This window comes from Pelmatolapia mariae, linkage group LG20 (genome assembly GCF_036321145.2).
Source record: "Pelmatolapia mariae isolate MD_Pm_ZW linkage group LG20, Pm_UMD_F_2, whole genome shotgun sequence".
NCBI classification, from domain to species: domain Eukaryota; kingdom Metazoa; phylum Chordata; class Actinopteri; order Cichliformes; family Cichlidae; genus Pelmatolapia; species Pelmatolapia mariae.
The window spans coordinates 20,462,549-20,487,900 of NC_086244.1; the positions used below are offsets into that span (position 1 = coordinate 20,462,549).

The 25,352-nt window shown below is 39.5% G+C and overlaps 2 protein-coding genes across 4 annotated transcripts; both read left to right on the forward strand.

Annotated features, from left to right (window-relative positions):
* The first annotated feature begins 151 nt into the window (after nt 1-151).
* On the forward strand, nt 152-9,134 carry LOC134619347 (calcium-responsive transactivator-like). Of its 3 annotated transcripts, XM_063465131.1 has the most exons (11): nt 152-272; nt 996-1,072; nt 1,163-1,247; nt 1,424-1,556; nt 1,993-2,241; nt 3,018-3,182; nt 4,820-4,921; nt 5,425-5,517; nt 5,614-5,733; nt 5,836-5,963; nt 7,193-9,134. In XM_063465131.1, the coding sequence occupies exons 1-11, from the start codon at nt 204-206 to the stop codon at nt 7,217-7,219; spliced, it is 1,248 nt and encodes a 415-aa protein (XP_063321201.1). In that variant the 5' UTR covers nt 152-203; the 3' UTR covers nt 7,220-9,134. The 3 variants fall into 3 exon arrangements, with proteins under 3 accessions (XP_063321201.1, XP_063321202.1, XP_063321203.1); XM_063465132.1 differs by lacking the exon at nt 4,820-4,921; XM_063465133.1 differs by lacking the exon at nt 1,993-2,241.
* Nucleotides 9,135-9,870: 736 nt separating this feature from the next.
* mtg2 (mitochondrial ribosome-associated GTPase 2) lies at nt 9,871-12,600 on the forward strand. The gene is made up of 6 exons (XM_063464209.1): nt 9,871-10,347; nt 10,502-10,649; nt 11,324-11,439; nt 11,580-11,798; nt 11,894-12,032; nt 12,158-12,600. Exons 1-6 carry the CDS (start codon nt 10,117-10,119, stop codon nt 12,529-12,531), a joined length of 1,227 nt encoding a protein of 408 aa, XP_063320279.1. The 5' UTR covers nt 9,871-10,116; the 3' UTR covers nt 12,532-12,600.
* The last annotated feature ends 12,752 nt before the right edge of the window (nt 12,601-25,352 follow it).

Genomic DNA, 25,352 nt, shown 5'->3' on the forward strand with positions numbered 1-25,352 from the left:
ATAATAGCTTAAGGGAAATCCTCTGTTTAATGCCATTCAGATAAGTCAAGTGTTTTCTAATTTTCCATCTTTCGCGACATGGCTCTGGTTTGGTCAGTACCCCTATTCCTGGTAATGGAGAAACTATGTAACCAAATAGAAGGCTGCGCTCGAGATAATAAATATTAGAATAAAAGCGGCTCTTTTATTTCCCATATGACAAAATGTCGGTGGCGTTTTCATCGGCGCGCCCCAGAAGTAAAGGGGAGGTGACACAGCAAACCATTCAAAAGGTAAAAAAAAAAATCCTAAAACGTCGCGACATTTCTATTTAGATATTCTAGCATGGGAGTATGTGATCCCCCTCCAGTGCAGAGAAAGTAGCCAGTGGTGAATATCAAAGAAATGGCAACTGGTATTGTAACGTTACAGTCAATTGAAGGTGCGAACCAAACAAAGCCATCGCGGTGATGTAGACGAGCGCTCGGCTTAACGCCGGCTGGATCTCTGCTTTCTTGGTGATGCTGTCTGTCATCCTCGCAGATATTTTGAGACGAATGGGAATATTTTAGTGTGAGAAATTGGAAATCAGCTTTATATTTCCTCGCAAGATGGTTAACAAGAATTCTCAAAGCAACAGCCCTGCCCTGGTGTTTAATTAAGTAGGCTATAGATTGAAATTGAAGGCAGGTGTTACAGTATATGTCCTAGGGGCACCGCTTTTATCCTTGATTGAACCGTTTAGCGCGAAAGTAAAACGTAAACCCTATCCTTGAAAGCCAGACTTTCAAACGGCGTCCTAAATAAAGACAGTGAAAAAATGAGTTCTTCTTTGGCTCTGTTATATAAAAAGAAAATGAAAAAGATGACCCAGAAAAAAACATTCAAGGGCTGGATAAAGTTCTGAGAATCAAGCACAGCACTGTTTTAATAGAGTATCTGTTAGTTAATAATTTACTATACACTTATAGGACTTCAGATACAGTGGAATGAAGTTGTTTTATTATTTTCCAAAGATGCTGGATGAAAATAATCATTTAATACAGTGCATAATGGATTACCAAAGCAAAGGCAAGACGGCTGAATGCACACAGTAAGTGTTTTTTTCTTTCCTCCCTGACCAGTACCTGCTAAATATCAAAGCATAGCACAATTAAGACTGGTTTTCTTCTTCTTCTTCCAGGTATCAGCAGATCCTGCACAGAAATCTTGTTTACTTGGCCACAATAGCTGATTCAAATCAGAACATGCAGTCATTACTACCTGCGGTAAGTGTGATTTGTGACTCCAGTAATAGCAACTATCAAATATAAGTATACACTGTGTCCACTGGGAAAATAGAACATTGATAGAAAATAGATGCATATAAATACAGTGTGAAAAAAATGAACTGCATATCATTTATGACTGCCACTACTTAAATATTACGTCTCTACACCTTTAGCCTCCCACTTCCAGTATGTCTTTGGGTCCTGGAGGGATGGGCCAGAGTGGGGGACATGCTCAAAGTAACCTCAATGACAACATGGGACCAGCACTGCCCCCGACATCAATGATGCAGAGCCAAATGAGTAATGGTGAGAGTTAATTGCATACCTGCGTTTTACAGATAAGCCCTGAATCACTTATTTCAGCCCAAAGATACCTCCCGATTTTGTTGTCCGTCCAGTGTCTTGCTTGCTCGTCTGATTCTGACTTAGTTGCATGTTTGTCTGCAGACACAGTACCATGTCTTGTCTGCCACAGTGCCCGCACTTCTTTATTGCTTCATTGCCTTTAAGTATCTGTGGTTTTAAGTTCAGCCAATGAGTCAGATTGTTTCACAGTTATGTTACTATATTCCCTCTTCTTGTGAAAAAAATATACACACATCCTTAACATGCGTTACTCTAGCTTTGTTCAACCATGCACGTTTCCTGTGAAGATGAACTGAATGTGGGGCCGTGGTTAACATGATATGGCACCACAGGGGAATGTGTGGTGGCTGCTCTGACTGTGCGTGTGTGTTGTCAGGGCCCAGCCATGCCCCCATGCAGCAGCAATCTGGTCAGGTGCAGTCGGCTATTCCCTCCACCTCCCTCAGCCTGCCAGCAAGCAGCTATGGCAGCTCGGTCCCTGGGTACAGCCACGCTGCGCCCTCCTCCCAGGGCAGCATGATCCAGGGCCCTGGGCCTGGTTATGGCTCTTCCTCCTCTTCTTCCTCCACATCCTCATCCTCTTCTTCCTCCTCCCGCAGCAACCTCAACATGCATTCCAACCAAGGTGAGCCAGGTATCGTAAAGCCCAGTCATCAGGAATTGGTCTTTAAACCATCATGATCTGATAGTCAGGAGTTACCATCTCTCGAGATGCAAGATGCCGTACTTGTTTTTTACTTGTTTATGTGTATTATACAAGATTTGGCATTTAGAGGATGGGAATGTTTTCAGGGTGAAATACTGTACATGGTAAATCAGTAAAACAGTTGGATGATGACCTCTGAAGCTGTGCCCCTTTCGAGCTTGCATAAAAAATATGCTTGCATGCATATCTTAAACTTTCCTCCTGTGTAACAGACAAATACAAAACACATTCAGTTCATCAGTGAGGTGTCCTGCCTCCCTCCTTCTTCCCTTTGCTTCAGGTTTAACTTCTCCTACTTTTTGAGATGCACCCCTTCTTTCCCTGGATGTCCATGTGTATTTATTGTACTTCTGTTAATGCGCTGACTTCGCTGGCTTTGTTTACACTTAAAGCAGCATCTTGAAAGCATTTCTTTAAAGATATTTTTTTAAAAGACCCTTGACTGCTATATGCTATGGATCCCTTTTGGCTTTCCCCCTGTGTCCTGATTGCCTTGGACCTCCTTCTACATTTGTTTGTTTGTGTAACTATACACATTTCTGTCAGGCTCAGATCTGGAAATTCTGCTTATGCTCCAGAAGGCTGTGCATTCTAGAGCATAAGCAGAATTTATCAGCATTATAGATGAAGTTTATCTCTATATATTAATGTACAAGATCTCCCCCTCCCCCCAAATAATCCCACCTCCTCCACAGTCTCCATGATGCACCAGCAGTCTGCCACACCACACTACTCCTCAGCCCAAGCTGGGGGGCAACATTATCAGGGACAGCAGGCTATGGGCATGATGGGTCAGGGCAGTCAAGGAAACAGCATGATGTCTCAGAGGCCCATGGGATCCTACCGCTCTTCTCAGCAAGGTAGGTGGCAAGATTTCTTTACGCTGCTTTGGTATGGCTGTTGTTTCAGTGAGTTTATTTGGACTGATTTGTGTACTTATGTACACTTGTGTGTGGGTGTGTGTGAACACCTGAATGTCTGGAGAATAGTTTTCCAGGTCTTCCAAGTGTGGCGGTGGTTGCCAGTATCTAAGTTTTGAGGTGGATTGAGATGAAAGCCATAGTTGCTGCAAAAGCCCCTGATAAGTAGGTAGTATTGGTAGTATGATGTTCCAAGATTATAAAACGAGAGTGATATTAGACATCTGGAATTGTGTAGGCTCTAGTTGCCTTCCTGTAACTTTAAGAAGTAGCCTGGAGATGTATCACTTGTGTCACATTAGGTTCCCATCTCTGTAAATCACTTAACTTGCAATGTCAGTGCGTGCCTAATAATAGCTCCACTCTGTCCCTTTGTGTCTTTCAAAGGGTGCAGGCTTTGAAGGCATGTAGTAACTTAGATTTAGAAGAAGGATGTGATACTAATTCCAGTGCAACAGGCCATCAGCACTAGTACCCTATTGCATTATAGTGTGAAGTGCTTCCAGATAGATGTGTGTTACAGGAATATTGTGTCCATGGTTAAGCTGTGTGGATTTCCCATCAGCCTTTGGTTGTGCAGCAGCTGGAAGGGATATTTTGATTATCTATAGCTAATTGGTCATATCTGGAAGTGCAAAAGACATGTACAGTTGTGGTGAGAAGTTTATATGCACTCACCATGGACATGAATGTCATGGTAATCTGGGGTTTTAAATGATTTGAATGATTTCTCTGAACTGTTCTTGGAATGATTGTACAGCAATCAGTTGTCTTTAGTGCACTTGTTGTTAATTTAATTGAACTGAAACCAAATATTAGTGTGGATGTATGTATATATTATAACCTGTGTGAATCTGAATTTATTGAATTAAAGATGTATGTTGTACAATCATTCCACTCTAGAAAAATCATCAAAACCCTGAAATTGCCATGACATCTGGCCATGGTGAGTGAATATAAACTTCTGACTACAACTGTATGTTTTAGATTGCGTTGGTATGAGTGCATTCTGTGATTCTGCCCATCTTTGTATGGAATTTTTGGCTTTGTTGGAGATTGAAAGGAGATTAGAGTATGTTGACTTTTGTTGCAGTTTTCAGAGTTCTTGTTATTTTGTAATTTTTTGATTCTCTAAGATACAGTTCAGATAAAAAAACGGAAGTGGAATCTGGAGTTTCTGCACACCACCACCAAACAAATCCTAATTTTCCAGAATAACAGACCTTCTGTACTCTACACTTTATCTTCAAAAATTGCATATATTTCGTTTTTCATTTAAATAAGCAGTGCAATTGTTTCACTTTAATTACTATATCTAAAATTTGGGTAAAAAAATAAATCTTCCTTCATATTATTTTTATTTCATATTAGCAATTTAATCTATTGAAAATCATTTTTCAGTGACTTGTACAGTACTCTATTTACACACAAGTTATAAAACATCATTACTGTAATATTAATTATTTTTTATTTTAAGCTATTTGTAGTTCTCCTGGCCACAGTCACTTAGTGTCCAACACAGCGGCCAGTTGGTTTGACCAGTTGTTTAACCAATCATGGTCTTACCTGTCTTGCAGGATCTGCACAGCAGTACATGGGACAAGACGAGTTCTACGGAGAGCAGTATGGACACACTCAGAGCTCCAGCGAGCCCATAAACCAGCAGTATTACCCTGATGGTAATCATGCACATCCATAAACTTCATACACACAGCTTTCAAACACACAATCCCCATTGTAGGTCATACCATTTCCCTTTAGCACTGTCCTGCAGGCCTGAGCCAGATTTATTGCTGAAGCTCTTCCTCCCAACTTTTCATTGTGGGAGACAAAAGTAATGAAAAAAAATTGAAAACTCTGACATTGGTCGATTTTCTGCCACTGTGTCTGTGTCCATACTGTCCCCTTTGGTGTGCCGAGATTTCAGATTTCAGAGAGCGATATAGCAGCGTGTCACAGAGAGAGCTCAAACTTCATCTGGAGTGGTTTTTTAAAAAAATGCTTTGTGTAATATGTTGAAGTGAAAAGGCTGGCAAAATGGTGTTCGTGTGTAAATTTGTTGACAGACATTTATTATGAACGTTTCAGCTGCAACCTGCAAATAATAACTTCTCTTTCGTCTGTCACTGGATTTTGCCTTAGCAGAGGAGTTTTTGCATGTGTTGAATCGTGTTCTCTGCAGGTCATGGGGAGTATTCATATCAACAGTCTTCATATGGGGAACAAGGGTATGATAGATCATTTGATGAATCCTCACAACATTACTATGAAGGAGGTAATAACATTTCTTAATTTAAATTGCATTTCTATATTTTATTGTTTAAATAAATACTTAACTATAGTAATGTGCATCTGATATGTCTACCTCCAGGTAACTCTCAGTACAGTCAACAGCAGGCCCAGTATCAACAGAGCTCAGGCCAGCAGCAAGCCTTCAGCCAACAGCAGTACTCTTCTCAACAAGGCTACAGCGGACAGCCCCAGGGATATGGTGAGAGTGGACTCATACAGTCGTTTTTGTGCATTCAGGCAAATTTGAACACGCACATAAAACAACTGAAAACATCCACCTAATTGAACTCCTGTGCTACAGGTCCAGTCCAGGGAGGATCGTCTCAATATTCTCAGTATCAGCAGAGTCAAAGCCAACAATATGGATCCTACCGATCTTCCCAGGGAGGCCCTGGGGCGCAGACGCAGAGGCCGTTCTCCTATGAACAGGTACATGAGACGTTTTAACTTAGAAGCAAAATGTATGTATTATTTAGGTATAGACATACTGGCACAAATCTGTGCACGAAACAAGAGTAATAAAATAACACAGGCCCTTGCTAGACCCCCTTTGTCTCAAAGAATTGTAATTGAATTGGACCATGATCTAAAACACTGTTTCCTGCTTCCTTATATAATTACACAAAGCAACAGAAAATCAGATTCATGTAGGACCAGTGAAGTAAAAAAAGATGTTGTAGTGTGTGTCTGTTTTAGTACTAATAGAAACATATACTCTGAAAGCACCATGCAGACAGTTGTGGTCAGAAGTTTACATGCATTCATCATCAGCTTGAATATGGTGTAACTGTTCATTTCCCATGGTGGAGAACATGCATCTTTATTGAATAACTTGTTCTTATGTACATGCTTCTTTAATGACTTAAAAACCAAGAATTGGGTGCACATCTTTGAAATTATTTTTGGGTTTTCTGTAATCCACACAGGCTCAAAATGATATATACAGACTAAAATATATACCTACATCTCCAGTAGTATTTGGTTAAATGTTCTTTAGTAATTTGCACCTCAACCAGACACTTCTAGTAGCCATCAACAAGCTTCTGACATAATCCAAGTTCAGTATTTGGCTGCTCTCATTGGCAGAACTGGTGGAGTTAATTTAAATTGGCTGGTTTCCCAGCAGAGAACCTTTTAAGCATAGACCAAAAATTTTCAGATTTGCAGATTCCAGTTCATGTCATGTTTGAACCTTGGGAATTCCCTGGGTTGTTTCTGAATATCCTAAACAATTTCCTCTCATCTGAGGGTGACATTTTGGTCTTCTTCCAGATCCTGGCAAAGTAGTGACACATCTGAATAATTTATATTTATTTATAATTGTTTGAATTAATGATCCTGGAATCTACAGTTGTTTTGAATTGGTTCTAAGAGACCTTCCCAACTTGATTAAATCTACAATTCTCCTTTTTAGATCTCCACTTTAGAGTTTCTCAGACATTTCCCATTGTTTTAAGAATCGGTCTACATCTTGAAGATGTATGTTATAGTCATTCCACCAAAAATAACAGTGTAAAAAATAACTAAAAACCAAATATTGTCTTTAAATTTATGCCCATGATGAGTATATGTAAATGTCCGACCACAACTTTAAGCAGTATATATATAAATAAATAAATAAATAAATCTAATTAAACATATATTTTTTCTAATTTCAGGGTCAATATGGAAATTATCAGCAATGAGGCACCACAATGTTTTGCTGGTGGAAGAAAATGTGCGATGGAACATTCAACAGTAATGAACTGGGCTCAGCTATGGATTAGATCAGGCTGCCATCAGATTTATTATCCTCTCATTAATCATCATTCTAGCTAAAATAATTAATCCAGTCAAATGTGATGCTTCCCTCCTCCGTTTTAATTTCAACAGGGTTGTAGCTGGTTGTGGTGCTTGCAAAACCAAGGCATTTAATGTAACCATTCTATACAAGCTACTAAAAAGGGCGCTGTGGAGTTGTCAAATGCACCTCAGCATCATGCACAAATTAACTTGTTCTCTATCCCCTAACTTTATTGTTTTAAGAGCTTTTGATGTTATTTTATTTTTGGTGCACAGCGCAAGTGAGACTGTGGGACTAAAAAAAAGCTAATTAGTCTTGAAGAGAATATTCTTTGATATTTGATAGAAGACTATAAATCTTGCTCTTATTCCTGGTATAGACACTGTTATATCTCATGGTACATCCTTAAAAAAAAAGGTGAAAATGTTGGTCGTTAAACCTGACTTGATCATGGGGTTTGTCTGTGTTAGTCAAACTGTGATGTGTTGCTGTGTGGTATAACATTATGTGTTTTCACTCTCTACATATGTCTTGCTGAGGTAATCGACATAATAGATAGTTGACAGATGAAAACTTAAAAATGTGTATCATTGTCCATGATAATCTTACATCGTGGTAGTATTTTTGACACTATATTTTGAGTGGCATCGCTCTGCGCCGGCTTATAGCGTATGTGCAGAGGTAAGGAGTGTTGCGCTCTGATGCCATAAAGTAATGATTTTTACATAAAATTGCATTGCCACTTTGTCTGCACTTTATTTTACAGTGACAGTGTACGTATTGTCTAATATTTTGTATCGTAGCGTGATTCAGGCTGTTTTTAAGAGATGATACTCAAAAAGCCAAAGTAACACAGGAACAGAACAGTGACATGTCCTGCACCTCAACTTCAATAAGTGCAATACACTCAGCTCTGTCAGTCATGTTGAGGTTGGCTCTTATGGTGAACTTTACGTGATTATATGTTGTTTTTTTGTTTGTTTGTTTGTTTTTTTTATATACAGCTGTGATAAAGACAGAGATCGTTTGTCTCAAGTTATTCAGTGTTATGTTACAGGAAAAGAACAGAATGTGATAGACTATTTAAGAATATTACTTCTTTATTTATGTGACTTAGAGGCAGATATGTGAACATATCAAACATAAATCTTACTACTTTAGCAGTTTTTTCTTTGTAATTTTTTTATTGCTATTAGTTGTATTAGATCAAGGAACTCATGTAAAAAAAATAATACAATTGTTGCAGCAGTATAATTTTTGTACATGTACAAGAATTTACCTTTTTCATATTTATTATCGATCTATCTATCTGCAAGTTATTTCTTTGTTTATTTAGTTAAAAAGAAATCAGACAACTTTTTTTTTTATTTCTGTGGTTGTGAGGGTCCAACTTAGCAGTATTCTGTTATAACATCTTGTTGTAACTCAACTTACCTCAGAGGGGAAGAATAACACAACAACTGTGGTCATTCTGCAGGGGTTATCAAGGATGGGAGATACCTGGCTGTCAAACAGCTGATTAACTATGTACCACTCAACACTGACAATCACAGGCGTCTCTAAATTGGTATCAGTTTCTCATTTTAACTGTGAACCAAACATGTGTGGCAAGTCGTTTTCCAGTTCTACATAGTGTGTCATCACTCATGGGTGGTATGCCTTGTTAGTGTGCGTGTCGGTGTGTGTGGATGTGCGAGAAGGAGAGTTTGATGTGCATAATCCAAATATGAATGTTATCTACTTATCTATTGTAAGACTGCATCGCCTGATCTTTTCTGCTGTCTTTTGTTACTATTTGCTATACAAAAATAAATTGACATTCACCTTTTGTGTGTCTGGATTTTGTCATCTGAACATGAGTCAGAGATTCTTTAATATTTCATTGTATGCTCATTAGTCACTTCATTGGGCACACCTGTTCAGTTTCAGATTACTAGGCAATAACTCAGTGCATCACAGAATTTAGACAACTTAATATGCTCAGGTTTAAGCCAAGCATCAGAATGAGGAAGAAAGGTGATTTTAGTGACTTTGTACATAGTATAGTTGCTGGTGCCTGGTAGGCCATCTCTAGGGTTTACAAAGAACGGTCTCGAAAAGAGAAAATATCCAGTGAACAGCAATTCAGAGTAAAAATGTCTTCTTGTCACCAGAGAAGAATGGGCAGACTGCTTTGAGCTAAGAGGAGGGCAGCTTCTTAAATCTATTCAAAGAAGAATTAAGGCAGTTTTAAAGGCAAAAGGGGGGTTGAACCTGGTACTTGCAAGGTTTACTTAATAAAGTCTCCATCATGTGTAGATTGCAACATGGTTAGGTCACTAAACAACTAGAATATCTGCCATGTCTGCAAAATAAAATTGATTCTAAATCAAACTTCAGCAAACTTTTTTTTTTTTTTAAGGTAGACACATTTTAGAGTTTTGAGTTGAAAATATGAATTCTTTGGCGGTTCAGGTATGAGGTTTTCTTTTCTTTTGTAGCACAGCAGGTGGCGGTAGTGTACCACAAAGCAACGGCAAACACTGATTTTGACCGTTGTGGCTTCCGTAGATGTGTTGGTCGTACTCTGTAAACGTGTGATGGGTAGTTGCGGTCGTATCGAAAACGCCAAATAATTATATATAAGGGAAATCCATGAATGGACATTTAGATTTTATAAACCCTTACCTATTTCCCCGATAGTTTCCTGTTTATCACGCTGGTGGTGATGCGTATTAACGTAAACGGTCGACGTGACATTGACAGGTCGCTTTTAGCTACTTTAAAACTGTAACCGGTGTCTGTTTATTGAACGTTATAATGTTGGCAGCGTTATCTAGAGTTAAAATCCCTCGCCGGCCATCCTCGGAATTACTTTTAAGATGTATTTTCGAACAAAAGGTCGAAAGAGGTGAGCTGAGCCCACTCACACTCAGTACTGCGCCCTGCAGTAGGAACGTCGGCGGTGTCAGAGATGTCAGCACCTCGAGTACACTGTGCACCAAAGTCCGCGGAAACCCCAAGAAAAGGGAGATGTCTGAAAAGAAACTGGTATGTTAAGCGTTAAGTTAAAGCGTATTTTACACGTCTTATTTCTCAGCATATTTGCATATTTACAAAGCATAAACATACCTGTTGTGGAGACTATCAGAGTCGTAAGCATGATTCACTCTACTGTGAAATGGCTTCTTTTTGCGCCCCACAGACCCGTCACTTTGTGGACCACCGCCGTGTGAAGCTGGTGGCTGGGTCAGGGGGTAAAGGGGCCAGCAGCTTTCACAGTGAGCCTCGGAAAGAGTGGGGTGGACCGGATGGAGGGAATGGAGGTGATGGAGGAAGCATCATTATCAAGGGTAAGTTCGATTGGTTACAGGAATGTTTATTTGCACTATCTGATTTGCCATGTAGAAGTCAATATACTCTCAAGAGCAAACATAATTTTTCAATCTTCCGTTCAGTTTCTGTGAGCCTGTGTGAATTGAAGCCTCAGCTTTTTGCTCTTAGCTGGCAGGAGTGGCGCCCGATGTAGTGCTGCTGTGTAGCCCAACTGCTTCAAGGTTCAGCAGGTTGTCTTCCTATCAGCTCACCTCTGACCTCTGAAATCAACAAGGCATCTTCACCTGCTGAGAACTGCTGCTCACTGGATATTTTCAAGACTGTTATGTATAAATCTTTGAGACCATTGTGCTGGAAAATTCCAGTAGATGAGTTTCTAAAATACTCAAACCAGCCCTTCTGGCACCAACAATCTAGTCACATTCAAAGCAACTTAAGTCATGTTTCTTCCCCATATGTTACTCTGTTTAAACTTGAGCAATTGGTCTTGACCATGTCAAGATGTTTTATACATTGAGATGTTGCCATTTGATTAAATATATGCTTTAATGAGCACCTGGTGTACCTAATGAAGTGTCCGGTGAGTGTATATAGACAGGAAACAAAACCAGGATCAAATGGACAATAAATTCTTCAATAACAATGAGTTTTGCCATGCTTTTATACGTATTCCTTTTTTGTCTGCTTTCAGCTGACCGCTTTGTCAAATCATTAGCACAAGTAGTTCCACTTTACAAGGGGGAGGATGGGGAATCAGGGGGAAGCAAGAACTGTTATGGTCGGAACGGCAGCCCAACCTACATTCGTGTGAGTCCCTGCATTTCATCATAAACGGCATGTAATCTGTCACACTTTGATCATGAGTCTGGCCTGACCTGACTTAACCTCTCCTGTGATGTTTTTTTTTTTGTGTGTGTTTGCTTTTTTTTTTTTTAACATCTATAAAGGTACCATTAGGAACTGTAGTCAAGGAGCAGGGCATAACCATACTGGACATGACTGAGCATGGTCAGGAGTATCTTGCTGCATTTGGAGGGGCTGGAGGGAAAGGGAACCGATTCTTTCTGTCAAATGAAAACCGTTCTCCAATGACAGCTACTCCTGGAATAACAGGCCAGGAGCGGGTCCTTCAACTGGAGCTACGTACCATGGCACATGCTGGACTTGTGAGCAGACCCTGTTTCTGAAGAGAAAACTGGTGTATGACTTTTCATCAACGCAGATATATTGAAGTGTTTTGTATTCTCTTTCATCCCATCAGGTTGGCTTTCCAAATGCTGGGAAATCATCTCTTTTGAGAGCCATCACCAATGCTAGACCTGCTGTGGCTGCTTACCCTTTTACAACTCTCAATCCTCATGTGGGCATAGTCAAGTACAGGGATCATGAGCAAGTTGCAGGTAGGTGGTTTTAAGCAAAAATTCTAACTGTTTATTGTAAGAGAAAAAAAAAAGGTTATTATTATAGTATATTACAGTATGATAACGTTGAATGATGTTGTGATTTTTACCTTAACTTTATGCAGTTGCTGACATCCCAGGCATCATTCGAGGAGCCCATCTAAATCGAGGCTTAGGAATCTCCTTCTTGCGCCATATAGAGCGCTGTCGTTTCCTCCTTTTTGTTCTGGACTTGTCGGCTCCAGAGCCCTGGACCCAGCTCCAACATTTGCGTTATGAACTGGACCAGTATGAGCCTGGACTGTCCCAGCGGCCTCAGGCTATCATAGCCAACAAAATGGACCTATCTGAGGCCCGGGAAAAGCTGGAAACTCTTAAAAGCCACGTTTCCCAGAGGGTCATCCCTGTTTCAGCTCTCACAGGACAAAACACAGAGGAGCTCATTCTCTACCTGAGAGAGTTGTATGATGGCTACCTCCAAGGGGGAGGTAATGGGTGAAGGGAAAATCAGTGGTAGGAAAAACTGGCCACTTGCGTAATAGAAAATGTGTATGATAAATATTTATATTGGACAATTTAGAATGTATTTTAATTTCTCAATAAATATATAAATAAAACATAAGAGTTTGGTGTTTAATTAATGATGGTATTTACACATAATATTTAAATGTATTATTTTATAAAAGATGAACAGCAAAAAAGATTTTCAATGCTGCCTTTAAGTTTTACTTGATTAATTTTTTTTTTAAGATATGATTTGTCAGGAACAAAGTTATTGAGAGTTCAAAGTAGATGGAATTCCTTGCTGAACCAGCAGAGGGCATGTTTGTCATGTTTTATTGAACCTCAGTGGTAGTTAGGTAAATAAAGCTCCATATAGTCAAAGTAAAGACATCTGAGGATTTGTGGAGAACTTAGTACAGTTACTGTGCTGAGCAGGAAACTTCAATTGATTTTTACAAGCTCATAAAAAGACTGGTGTGGTTGTGTATGTGTGTGTAAATCTTTAGAAAGAGGTGTCACTAGAAGCTAATATTTTTGGGTAAATCTAAATATGACTTGCAGCTTTCTCTCCTGGAGCTGATGTGGTTTCAGAAACGTGTGTGTGTAATTTTCTGTCAGTGAACGTTATATGAGTTTTGAGTAGAACAGAGTAGGCTAGCCCATTATTGTCATTGTGCGTTGTGGGTACACTGCAGCAACTGTGCAGGAATAAAATATAAATATTAAGACAGCAGGAATAAATAAAAAACAGGAGAAATGTATACAAAATATGAGAAAAGCACAAAGGTTGCAAAATGCTTGGTCAGAGTAGAGACTATGTCTGAAAAGCCCAGGGGAAGAAGCAGTTTGAGAGATAGATATGCCAATGCTAATTATAAAACCAGTACAGCCAGTTGGATAAACGTTGTTGTCTATCTGAGTGAGTTGTTTATAATTTGATTATCAAGTCTGCTCCTCCTTTCATGTGGAAGCAATGGGCCACATTCCTAGTGGACTATCTTGGTTTACATGATTAGTAGGAGAAAAGTATAGGCTATAATATGGTATACCTTTTTGTGCACTTTGCGCAAAACATAAACCATGTTAATAAGTTATATTCATTTTGTAAGTCTAAATGCTATTTTTAAATAGTTAAAAAAGCTTTTAATTACAAAGCTGCACAATCAAGTTCCCCCACCAGGGGGCAGAAGAATCAACAAAAAACAGCCCTGATGCGCTGCAACTTTTAAAGTTGAATTTTAACAAAAGATTTGATAATGTTAGCCGGCACAAATAATAATTGCCATATCATTGTAGCCTGTTTCTGGTCAAGAGATAAATACCTTCCAACTCAGGTTTGTTCACCATCATCTGGAAAAAAACAAAGATAATTTTTTTTCTCTTTAGCTAACAGCGGTTTTCTTCACGAGCTAGCATAATAAGTGTGTTTATTTATTCCTGTTTGGTGACACCAGCTTGTAAGTGTTGTAAGTCAAGGCTCAAGTAGACCGGAATTTCGCTATATATTATCCTTTTTCTTAACCAACAAGAGGTTAAGAAGTCTGTAAAACCTCATAGGTGATTTTTTTTTTTTTTTGCTTTTTACTTTATTTCTGGATAAGTTAATTAAAAAAACATGTAACCCAAGCAATTCGATTTAAAACTACACTTTGATAAATGTATATGTATTGCTTATGCTTCTTATGTCTATTACTTCTTATGTCAATAAGATGTATACAGCACTGAAAGCAGTGTCTGATGTTTTCAGAGTGATGTGTTAAATGACCCAAGATATCATCAAATGCCTCTGGGGAAGGATTAGCTGCCAGCCCGGGTAAACAAGGTCAGAAAGAGCGCACTCAGCAATTTCTCCACTTTTAATTAAGTGCAGGCATGAACCTTTACAAGAGGTACTTACCTCACTTTTCAGAATAAATTTGCTTTTTTGCTGGTCTCCTCAAATAGGTTATTTGAAAGAGCTGCAAAACACTATGCTTGATAGTCGGTATGAAGCATTTATGCTGATGCTCTCTGTAGTTTCCTCTTAAGACCAAACTTGGCCTGGTCTGTTCAAAGGACATTTTCCAGAAGTGTCCAGAAGGGTTTGTTCAGATACAGCTTTGTAAACCTAATCAACACTGTCATGTTTCTAGAGAGAAAATGCTTTCTCATTTCAAACAATTCATAGGTTTTCTGTCCTTTTCTAATTGTGCTCTCATTAACTTTAACATTTAACTGTTATCACTGTTGATAACCACATTCACTATCTACCCACTATCACTGTCTAATGATATCCGTAGTGAAAGTAGCATGTGAACCATTCTCAGCTCTAAAGTCAAGTTTTCTTTTCCCATAACCCAGACCCCATCTTACCATACCATCATCTCACACAATTGAGCTATACTCTGGCTTTGCATTTTGTTAAGCTAATATTTAGATCAAGAGCAGCCATTTAAAATGTCTTACTTTTCATAATATTGTAATATATACTTATGAGACATATTAGAGACTATGAGTACATTTGAAGTTAGTGGGCTTGTTGATCATGGCCAGAGTACGGATACCCCAGGCCATTTCAGGGTCAAAGGAAACATGAGAAACTGAGCTGGCACTGAGCTCAAAGTTGTGATCTGTGGAGAGCATCCTGCTGGAGAGTATTCAGATTCTGAAAAATATCGACAAAGGGGTGAAAAAGAAGAGATAATACATTAATACAGAATCTAGCTGTTTAGATCTGTGTTTGTTGGATTTAATACTTTTTTGCTATTGCCTTATTTAGTTGAATTTTTAGAGAATATAGACAGAATCCCATTCAAGTCTTGAAAGTTAGAAATAGAAAGTTGTATGAATTAGCTTGTTTCAGATGACTTAACAATAGCAACAAAAGTCTCTGTAAAAACCTTTCACACGAAAAGGTCTCATATTGCTTTACCCCAGGCTTAGGTTGTCCCTGCAGATGTCGCATTCCCATGTTTGAGGACGCTTCCAGTGGCTGGAAAAATCAAACATTTAAATGTTAATAGTTTTGATCTAGCACAATATCACAGGTTTGCAAAAGTATTAACACCTGCTTTTAAAAATCTGACCGATTTACTCAGTTATAATAAGAATAATTATTACAATAATCTGTACCATGCGTAACATTTTCTTTTTTTTTTTTTATTACTTAGTTTTTATTAAGGGTTTTACATATTTTCTACAACAGAAAAGGAAAACAACAAACAGCCAAAAACAACAATAACAAGACAAGCAGTCGACTGAAAAGCACAGCTTTTTCCCACAAAGCAATTCTGGTAGTGAGAATATGACTTTATATTTATGAATTGACAACACATCTACAGATGTAAGAGCAGCCTAGGAGAGGCATTCAGACGTTTATATAGATGCGAGTAGGCACAGCAGGAGAAAAAAAGAATAAATAAATTGAAAATTTAAAAAAAAACAAAAAAAAACAAAAACAAAAAAAAAACAAAAAAACCAACTTCTAATTTCGGATAGATTTCAACCACTTGTCCCATCTTATGGTATAAATATTAGCTCGCAACCTTAACAAAAAGGTAAGTTTTTCCATTTTATGAATCTCCTCGACAACGCTCAACCAGTCATCCAAGACAGGAGGGTCAGTACAGAGCCACTTACGAGTAATTGCTTTTTTTGCTGCAGCAGTAAGAATCTTCAGGAGATATTTGTCATTGCTTGTTAGTTCTTCGGGTAGATCTCCTAAATAAAATGTTATGACAGGCCGTTGTTTTGATTTAAAGCCTATAGTCTGTTCTATGTTTGATATAACATCTTCCCAAAATTTAGCAAGTTTTCGACATGACCAGAATATGTGGGTATGGTTTGCAACAGTTTCCCCACAGCTCCTCCAGCATGAAGAATTTCCCCGTGTTTGTTGTTTTGGTGTTATGAAAAATCGTACCAAGTTTTTCCAACTAAATTCTCGCCAGTATGCAGAGGATGAGGTTGAAATAGCAGTCCCACACATGTTGTCCCATTGCTCAGAAGTTATAACTGAGGACAACTCTCTCTCCCATCTTTCCTTTATATAAGCTGTTGAAGACCCCCTACTTTTCAATATGCCCTGGTAGAGTTTAGAGATAACTGACTTACATCCCTTGAAGTATGTTTGTGAAATCAGATTAATTATTTCATTAGGTTGTGTATTAGTTTCTTTACATGCGTAACATTTTCATGACTAAATGATTGTGCCATTGAGCCTTCCTTTTGGGACTTTGAAATCAGTGCCCAGATTTCGGATCCTCCAGGTACAGCTTTATTTATCACCTGAAAAGAAACCAAACAAAGAAATGTCAAACGTAATGTAATATCCAACGGTGCAATAGACTCATAATACTTGAAATGTTCAATTCCCTTGTATTCTTATTCCTATTTATTCTATTTATCCCTTTTGTATACTCTGTATTTATATATGTCTCTGTATTTATATATGTGTATATATGGTATATTTCTGCTCACATTCTGTAACTTCTGTCGGTGCTGTGCTATTGGAAACCAAATTTCCCAGAAGAACCCACTCGAGGGATTATTAAAGTTTCATCTAATCTAATCTAATTTTAACCATGGCAGTATTTCATGTTTGAAATACAATTGTCATCCAAGCCCATCATGCTAAGCTGGCATGATGTACTTTTGTAGTTGTCAGTTAATCTTGGAAAAAGACCAGATTCAAAAGTTTTGACATCTTCTGTACAAATTTCCAAACCTATATAACACCTATATAACCCGCCCCCTTTTGTGAGTGTGGACGCTTCCTCTCTTTGCTCTTCAAATGCTTTGCTTCTTTTATTGATTTTTATTGATTTTTATGCTGATTTTTTCCCTTTTTTCTGTATGAGCCTACCTGCGAGAGCTTCTGGACACTTATAGATCATTAGGACTAAAGTGTTCTTAACAGAAACAGCAACATTTTTAGTTACCTTATCCTCAGCGCTCCGTGTGTCTGTGGCCTAGACACAGCTGAAGCCTGATTACAGCGTCTGGACTCCGAACAGCCTCAATAGCCTGGAAAGGTGCTAACTGCTAGGCTAACTAGCTAGGCTAACTAGCAACAAGATGCCTTCCCTCTCCACAGATGACTACCACAAACTCCTGCAGAAGATTGCAGTACTGGAGACAAAAATTCATCGCTTAGAAGTAAATGTGGAGGTAAATGGACTGTGTGGAAATGAAACAACCTTGCCTTTGATTCAAAGCAATGGCGATGAGCAAGCTAGTACACAGCTAAGGAGCACAGATAACATGACCAAGAAAGTAGACTCTGTGCATTACTATAAATCATCAAGCGATAATCCCCCCTTGGACTGTCCTGGTGCAAAACCAAGACACAAATCATGTCTCCTAGAAGGGGGAGGACGTATCACAGGCAGAACACAGCGAGCTGAAATCTCTGAAACCGACTGGCCTTCACTTCCTACGAGACAGAGAAGCTCTTCTACCCCTGTATACGGGAGGAAACAGGACTGGACAACCGTGAATAGAAAGGTTAACAACAAACCTCCAAAACAACTGAATGTGAAACTGCAGAACAGATTTGCTCCACTATCAAAGGACCCTGGATCTATATCGGACAACCATCCATCTAAAAGTAGCGAAGTAAGGTCTGAAAATCTGTTGAAAAGTAAAAGGCCACAGGGAAAGCTAAAGGCTAGGCCTGAAACCCTGATTGTGGGTGACTCTGCCGTAAAGGATGTACAAAGGATGTGCGGTAAGAACACTAAAGTCCTATGCTTTCCTAAGGATATGGTCAACAACCTGAAGGAGAGAATTCTTCAGATTGCAGATGAATATCCAACTGTGACAAATATTGTTCTGCATACAGGGTCAAACGATGTGTCCAAACAACAGTCGGAGGTTCTGAAACGGGACTTTACTGGATTATTAAATACTGTAAACTCTCTGAATGCAGCTGTATTCATCAGTGGGCCTGTACCGCCCGTCAGAGGAGGAGACGAGAGATTCAGCAGATTGTTTGCACTGAATAAATGGCTTATATCAGCATGTACTGACCACTCAGTGCATTTTATCAACAACTTTAATATTTTTTGGGAACGCAGGCATCTGTTTAGAGCAAATGGATTTAATTTTAACAAGTCAGGGGTGAAACTGTTCACCTCCAACTTGTTTTATTCCATACGTCATCCATCTGTGCTTGGTGCCAAGGCTGAGATAAACGAGGAGTTATCTCATAAAGAGGAACAAACAGTACTCCAAGAACAAACAAAGCCCAGCAGAAACCTTGAGGAGGAGCTCCATCTGCCCCCACCCGGGAAGAGCCTCAGAAAGGAGAGACATCTGAGGCAAGAAGAGGGGTCCCTATTTGCCTCCACCTCTCTCAACAACACCAACGACCAGGACCAGGGACCACGACCTTCCCCAGTCCCCCAAACCCCTGACAGGCCATCACCCTCCTCCCCCTCCCTTTCTCCCTCCTCCCCACACCTGAAATTCACTGAGGAGATGATGGAGCGGGTCAATGCTGGGCTCAGATCTACCCCCCGGCCCAATCCCTTTTTGTCCCCCATTAACCCCCCACCAGAGCAGCCAAAGGTTCGCCATCGAGCCCCGCCCTCAACAGAGCAACCAAAGTTACACTGCGCAGCCTCGCCGCCCTTAGTTCCTCCTTACCACCTTCATGCTCTGTCTCCGCAGTCTGATGTGTGATGTGTGGAGGGTCCGGGCTGCGAGGATTATGACAGTGGTGACTTTTCCCAGGAGAAGCTGGGACCCTGTTTATTAGAAGGTTTCAAAATTTCTGTACTTTTAGGTGACAGAAGGAGACATGTGGCCTGGTCAAAACACAAAGAGCTGCACTCTAAAAGATCTTTAAATGTAGTAAACATACCTTGTGTGCCACAGACTGCTCCCAAACACGAGGGGGCAAATAATACCTCTAAAACACTTAAGTTGGCTTTATTAAACGTTAGATCTTTAGCTGGGAAAACATTTTTAATTAATGATTTAATCACTGAGCACAGCCTTGATTTTATGTTTTTAACTGAAACTTGGTTGGACCAAAGTAACAGTGGAGCTGTTCTCATCGAGACGACCCCTCCTAACTACAGTTTTATCAGTGAGGCCAGGGTGAGCAGGAGAGGAGGAGGGGTTGCCGTCTTATTTAATGAATCATTTCAATGTAAGCAGCTATCTCCTGGAAGTTTTCAGTCTTTTGAATATGTGGCGTTACAGCTGAAGGCCCCATCCAAAGTTGTGTTTCTTAATGTTTACAGGCCTCCCAAATACTGCACAGACTTTTTTAATGACCTCAGTGAACTGCTGTCTGTGATCTGTGTTGATTTCGACTGTGTAATTATTGTTGGGGATTTTAACATCCATGTGGACAACCCTCAGGACAAAGGGACTAAAGACCTGAGTAACACTCTGGGCAACTTTGGGCTGACTCAGCATGTAACAGAGGCCACACATAATAGAGGACACACTCTTGACCTACTGATCTCCAAGGGCCTGAGCATTTCAAAGGTTACTGTGTCTGATGTGGGCCTGTCTGATCATTACTGTGTTTTCTTTGAAAGTAAAATCTCAGCCCACACAAATATATCAACAGCAGTGATCACAAAACGGTGTATAACTGAACACAGTAGTGAGATCTTTAACCAGGTCTTCCCATTAACACCTGACCTGTCCAGAGGTTCAGTCAATGAGCTCGTCACTAGCTTCAATGCTAAAATGTTAAATGTAATGGACACTATTGCTCCCATTAAGGTGAAGGTTATCTCTGGAAGGAAGAAGTCTCCATGGAGAAACTCCACACTGGTGAAATATGAAAAAAGAGAGTGTAGGAAAGCTGAGCGCAGATGGAGAAAAACAAACCTCCAGGTTCATTATGACATCTATAAAGAGAAACTTCACAATTATAATTTACAACTGAGGAGTGCAAGGAGGTCCTACTTCTCTGACATCATCACCAAAAACAGTCATAACGCTCGGGTCCTATTTTCTACAGTTGACAGGCTAACAAACCCTCCTGTGTCAGTGGCAGCTGAACTTCATTCGACCATGGCCTGCAATGACTTTGCCAAATTCTTCACAGAAAAAATCCAAAAGATTAGACAAGCAATTGGTACATCAACAGCAGATCCAGGACATGTACTGTGTCCACCAAAAAACTGTTTAAACACCATCAAACAGTTTCACCCTATTAACAACAAAGACCTGGAGGACATCTTAGGTCAACTGAACTCCTCCTCTTGCTGTTTAGATGTCCTGCCAACAAGTTTTTTCAAAAAGGTCTCAAAGACTTTGGAGTCAGACCTGTTACAGATCGTAAACTTTTCTTTAACGTCAGGTGTGTTTCCAGAATCACTAAAAACTGCTGTAATTAAACCTATACTGAAAAAGGACAATCTTGACAAGACACAAATGAATAACTACAGGCCGATCTCAAACCTCCCATTTTTAAGTAAGATCATTGAAAAAGCAGTTTCTCAACAGCTCAATTACTTCTTAACACAGAATAACTGCTATGATGCCTTCCAGTCAGGTTTTAGACAGAACCACAGCACTGAAACCGCTCTGACCAAAGTGTTTAATGACATATGTCTGAATACAGACAGTGGAAAAATGTCAGTCTTAGTTTTACTGGATCTCAGTGCAGCATTTGATACAGTTGACCACAACATATTACTCAAACGACTGGAGAACTGGGCAGGTCTTTCAGGAACTGTACTAAACTGGTTCAAAACATACTTAGAAAACAGGAAATACTTTGTATCAATAGGTAACTTCACATCTGAGCAGACAAGTATCACATGTGGAGTTCCCCAAGGTTCCATCTTGGGACCCCTTCTGTTTAACATCTACATGCTCCCACTGGCACAGATTATAAAGAACAACAAAATAAACTATCATAGCTATGCAGATGACACACAAATATATATCACAATGTCACCAGGAGACCAAGGCCCTGTACAGGCTCTTGGTAAATGCATTGAGGAAACTAATGACTGGTTGTGCCACAATTTTCTCCAGCTAAACAAAAACAAAACTGAAGTAATAGTCTTTGGTGCCAAAGAAAAACGATTACAGGTCACCAGAGAACTTCAATCTATACACCTAAAAACCACCAACCAGGCGAGAAATTTGGGTGTAGTGATGGATGCAGACCTAAACTTAGAAAAACACATTAAGACAATAACAAAATCGGCTTACTATCACCTCAAGAATATTTCAAGGATAAAAGATCTGATGTCTCAACACGACCTGGAAAAACTAGTCCATGCATTCATCTTTAGCAGGCTTGATTACTGTAACAGCATCTTTACAGGTCTACCTAAAAAATCAGTCAGACAACTACAGCTCATTCAGAACTCTGCTGCTAGAGTCCTCACTAAGACCAAAAAAGTGGACCACATCAGTCCAGCTCTGAGGTCTTTATACTGGCTGCCTGTCCGTCAGAGGATAGACTTTAAAGTTCTGATGCTGGTTTATAAAGCTCTGAATGGTTTAGGACCAAAATACATCAGTGACCTCCTGACCCAGTATGAACCTTCCAGATCCCTCAGGTCATCTGGATCCGGTTTTTTATCAGTTCCCAGAGTCAGAACCAGACACGGAGAAGCTGCATTCAGCTTTTATGCTCCATATATCTGGAACAAACTCCCAGAAAGCCTCAGATCAGCTGAAACACTCAGTTTATTTAAATCCAGGTTGAAGACTCACCTATTCTCAGCTGCTTTTGAATAAAGCACCAAATCCACACTTTTAAGCTTAAATTTCAAAACTTACATTTTAACTACTGACTTTATCTACTGTTCTGATTTTATCTACTGTTCTGATTTTATCTACTGTTTTGATTTTTGATTTTAAATACTGTTTTGTTTGTTTGTTTGTTTGTTTGTTTGTTTGCTTGTCTTAATCAATTTTAAATCGTGCTTTTTATTTGTTTTTGTTTTTAATGTCTCTGTAAAGCACTTTGAATCACCTTGTTGTTGAATTGTGCTATATAAATAAACTTGCCTTGCCTTGCCTTGCCTTATATTCTTGGAACTATGTAGTTTTATTAAAGAGCAGAAAATAAAACATTACACAAGCAGGAGTAAGTAGCATCTACAGGTGCACAAAACATTCGCAAAGACCTTTAAATGGTCTCTCAGTCTAGTTCTGTATGCTACACAATAAAGGGGAAGACTTACTTGACAGTTGTCCAAAAGACAACCATTGACACGTTGCACAAGGAGGGCAAGACACAAAAGGTCATTGCAAAAGAGGCTGGCTGTTCACAGAGCTCTATGTCCAAGCACATTAATAGAGAGGCAAAGGGAAGGAAAAGATGTGGTCGAAAAAAGTGTGCAAGCAACAGGGATAACCGCACCCTCGAGAGGACTGTGAAACAAAACGCCTTCAAAAATGTGGGGGAGATTCACAAAGAGTGGACTGCAGCTGGAGTCAGTGCTTTAAGAACCACTACGCACAGATGTATGCAAGACATGGGATTCAGCTAGGGCTGTTCGATATAACGATATATATCGGATGACGATATAAAAACGTCTATCGTTTTATTTTACGCTATCGTTTGTTTCGTGGTGTCGCAAAATAAACTGTTTACGGCAATATTTTTTCATCATTTTGATGGTCACTGTAGTGGCTATATTAATTTCTTTAAGTTCTCTCTTTCTCTTATATTTAATATAACCACACTACAGACAGACAAGCACTTGTTTTTATGCGTTGTCGTTAGCAACAACGACAGTAAAACCACGGCGTGTCCGCTTGTTTATTTTCCACATAAACCTTTCACAATAAAGCTCAAGATCCTGATGAGACTTTTCAAAATAAACTGAATCACGTGAAAGATGCAGAGTATTTACGGATGAGAAGCAAAAAAGAGCCGTCAGGTCCTAAAAAAATAAACCTTAGACTCAAACGTTAGAACAGACTTTTCCCCGCAGCACGCTGTGTAATAAATACTCACAAAGAAAACGGCGGCCGTTACAACTTACGGCTAAAAATGTATAGTTTCATGCATCGGTTAAAACACTCGACTCCAGGTCCATGACGCCCAGCTGGAAACACTTCACGCAAGTCGAGCTGCCCGAGATTCACAGAATTTACAGAAAATGTTGCATTTTTGTGATTTATATCGTTATCGGACGATAGATGTCTTAATATCGGGATATGAGATTTTGGTCATATCGCACAGCCCTAGATTCAGCTGTCGCATTCCTTGTGTCAAGCCACTGTTGAACAACAGACAGTGTCAGAAGCGTCTCGCCTGGGCTAAAGACTAAAAGGACTGGACTGCTCATGAGTGGTCCAAAGTTATGTTTTCTGATGAAAGTAAATTCTGCATTTCCTTTGGAAATCAGGGTCCCAGAGGCTAGAGGAAGAGAAGAGAGGCACAGAATCCACGTTGCTTGAGGTCAAGTGTAAAGTTTCCACAGTCAGTGATGGTTTGGGGTGCCATGTCATCTGCTGGTGTTGCTCCACTGTGCTTTCTGAGGTCCAAAGTCAACACAGCCATATACCAGGAAGTTTTAGAGCACTTCATGCTTCCTGAAGCTGATCAACATTATGGAGATGCAGATTTCATTTTCCAACAGGACTTGGCACCTGCACACAGTGCCAAAGCTACCAGTATCTGGTTTAAAGGACCATGGTATCCCTGTTCCTAATTGGCCAGCGAACTCGCCTGACCTTAACCCCATAGAAAATCTATGGGGTATTGTGAAGAGGAAGATGCGATATGCGAGACCCAAAAATGCAGAAGAGCTGAAGGCCACTATCAGAGCAACCTGGGCTCTCAGCGGGGCGATCGTGGCTCAAGAGTTTGTGTCCTTGGGCAAGACACTTCACCTGTTGCCTACTGGTAGTGGTCAGAGGGCCTGGTGGCGCCAGTGTCTGGCAGCCTCGCCTCTGTCATCACCAATGTGTGCATGATTGGGTGGATGACTGAATGTAGTGTAAAGCGCTTTGGCGTCCATAGGGACTAAGTAAAGCGCTATACAAATGCATTTACCATTTACCTGAGCAGTGCCACAGACTGATCGAATCTATGCCATCCCGCATTGCTGCAGTAATTCAGGTAAAAGGAGCCCCAACTAAGTATTGCGTGCTGTACATGCTTATACTTTTCATGTTCATACTTTTCAGTTGGCCAAGATTCCTAAAAATCCTTTCTTTGTATTGGTCTTAAGTAATATTCTACTTTTCTGAGATACTGAATTTGGGGTTTTCATTAGTTGTCAGCTATAATCATCAAAATTAAAAGAAATAAACACTTGAAATATATCAGCCTGTGTGGAATGAATGTATACATTATAGAAGTTGCACTTTTCGAATGGAATTAGTGAAATAAATCAACTTTTTGATGATATTCTAATTATATGATTGACACCTGTATTTAGGACAGTTTTCTGTTATTTCAGGTTTAATGTTTTTTTAACAGGATGATATGTGTGTAATCAGCTCAAAGTAAATTGCGGTCACTCATTTTTTTGAGAGAACCTGTGAGGTAATAGTAAAAAATAAGTTCAATGGCACAGATGATTAAGACACATTATATTTGGATTTATGTTACAATTATGGCACCTCGTATAGCAACTGCCTGCTAGTTTTGGTCTTTTCACAAGATTTGTTGAACATACAACCTAAAATATCACAAGAACAGTTTTATAATCTGTCCAGTAGTGGTAGTTGATAATAAAATTGTCCAATGCCAATTTTTATTTGGAGTTTGTGACTTTTGCAGGAATTAATTTTCGCACATGTCATACTCCTCTAAGTGGCCATGCATCACAGTTGAATGATTTGTGACAGGCTGCAATTCAGAGCCACTCATTAAAAAAAAAAAACAGCTAT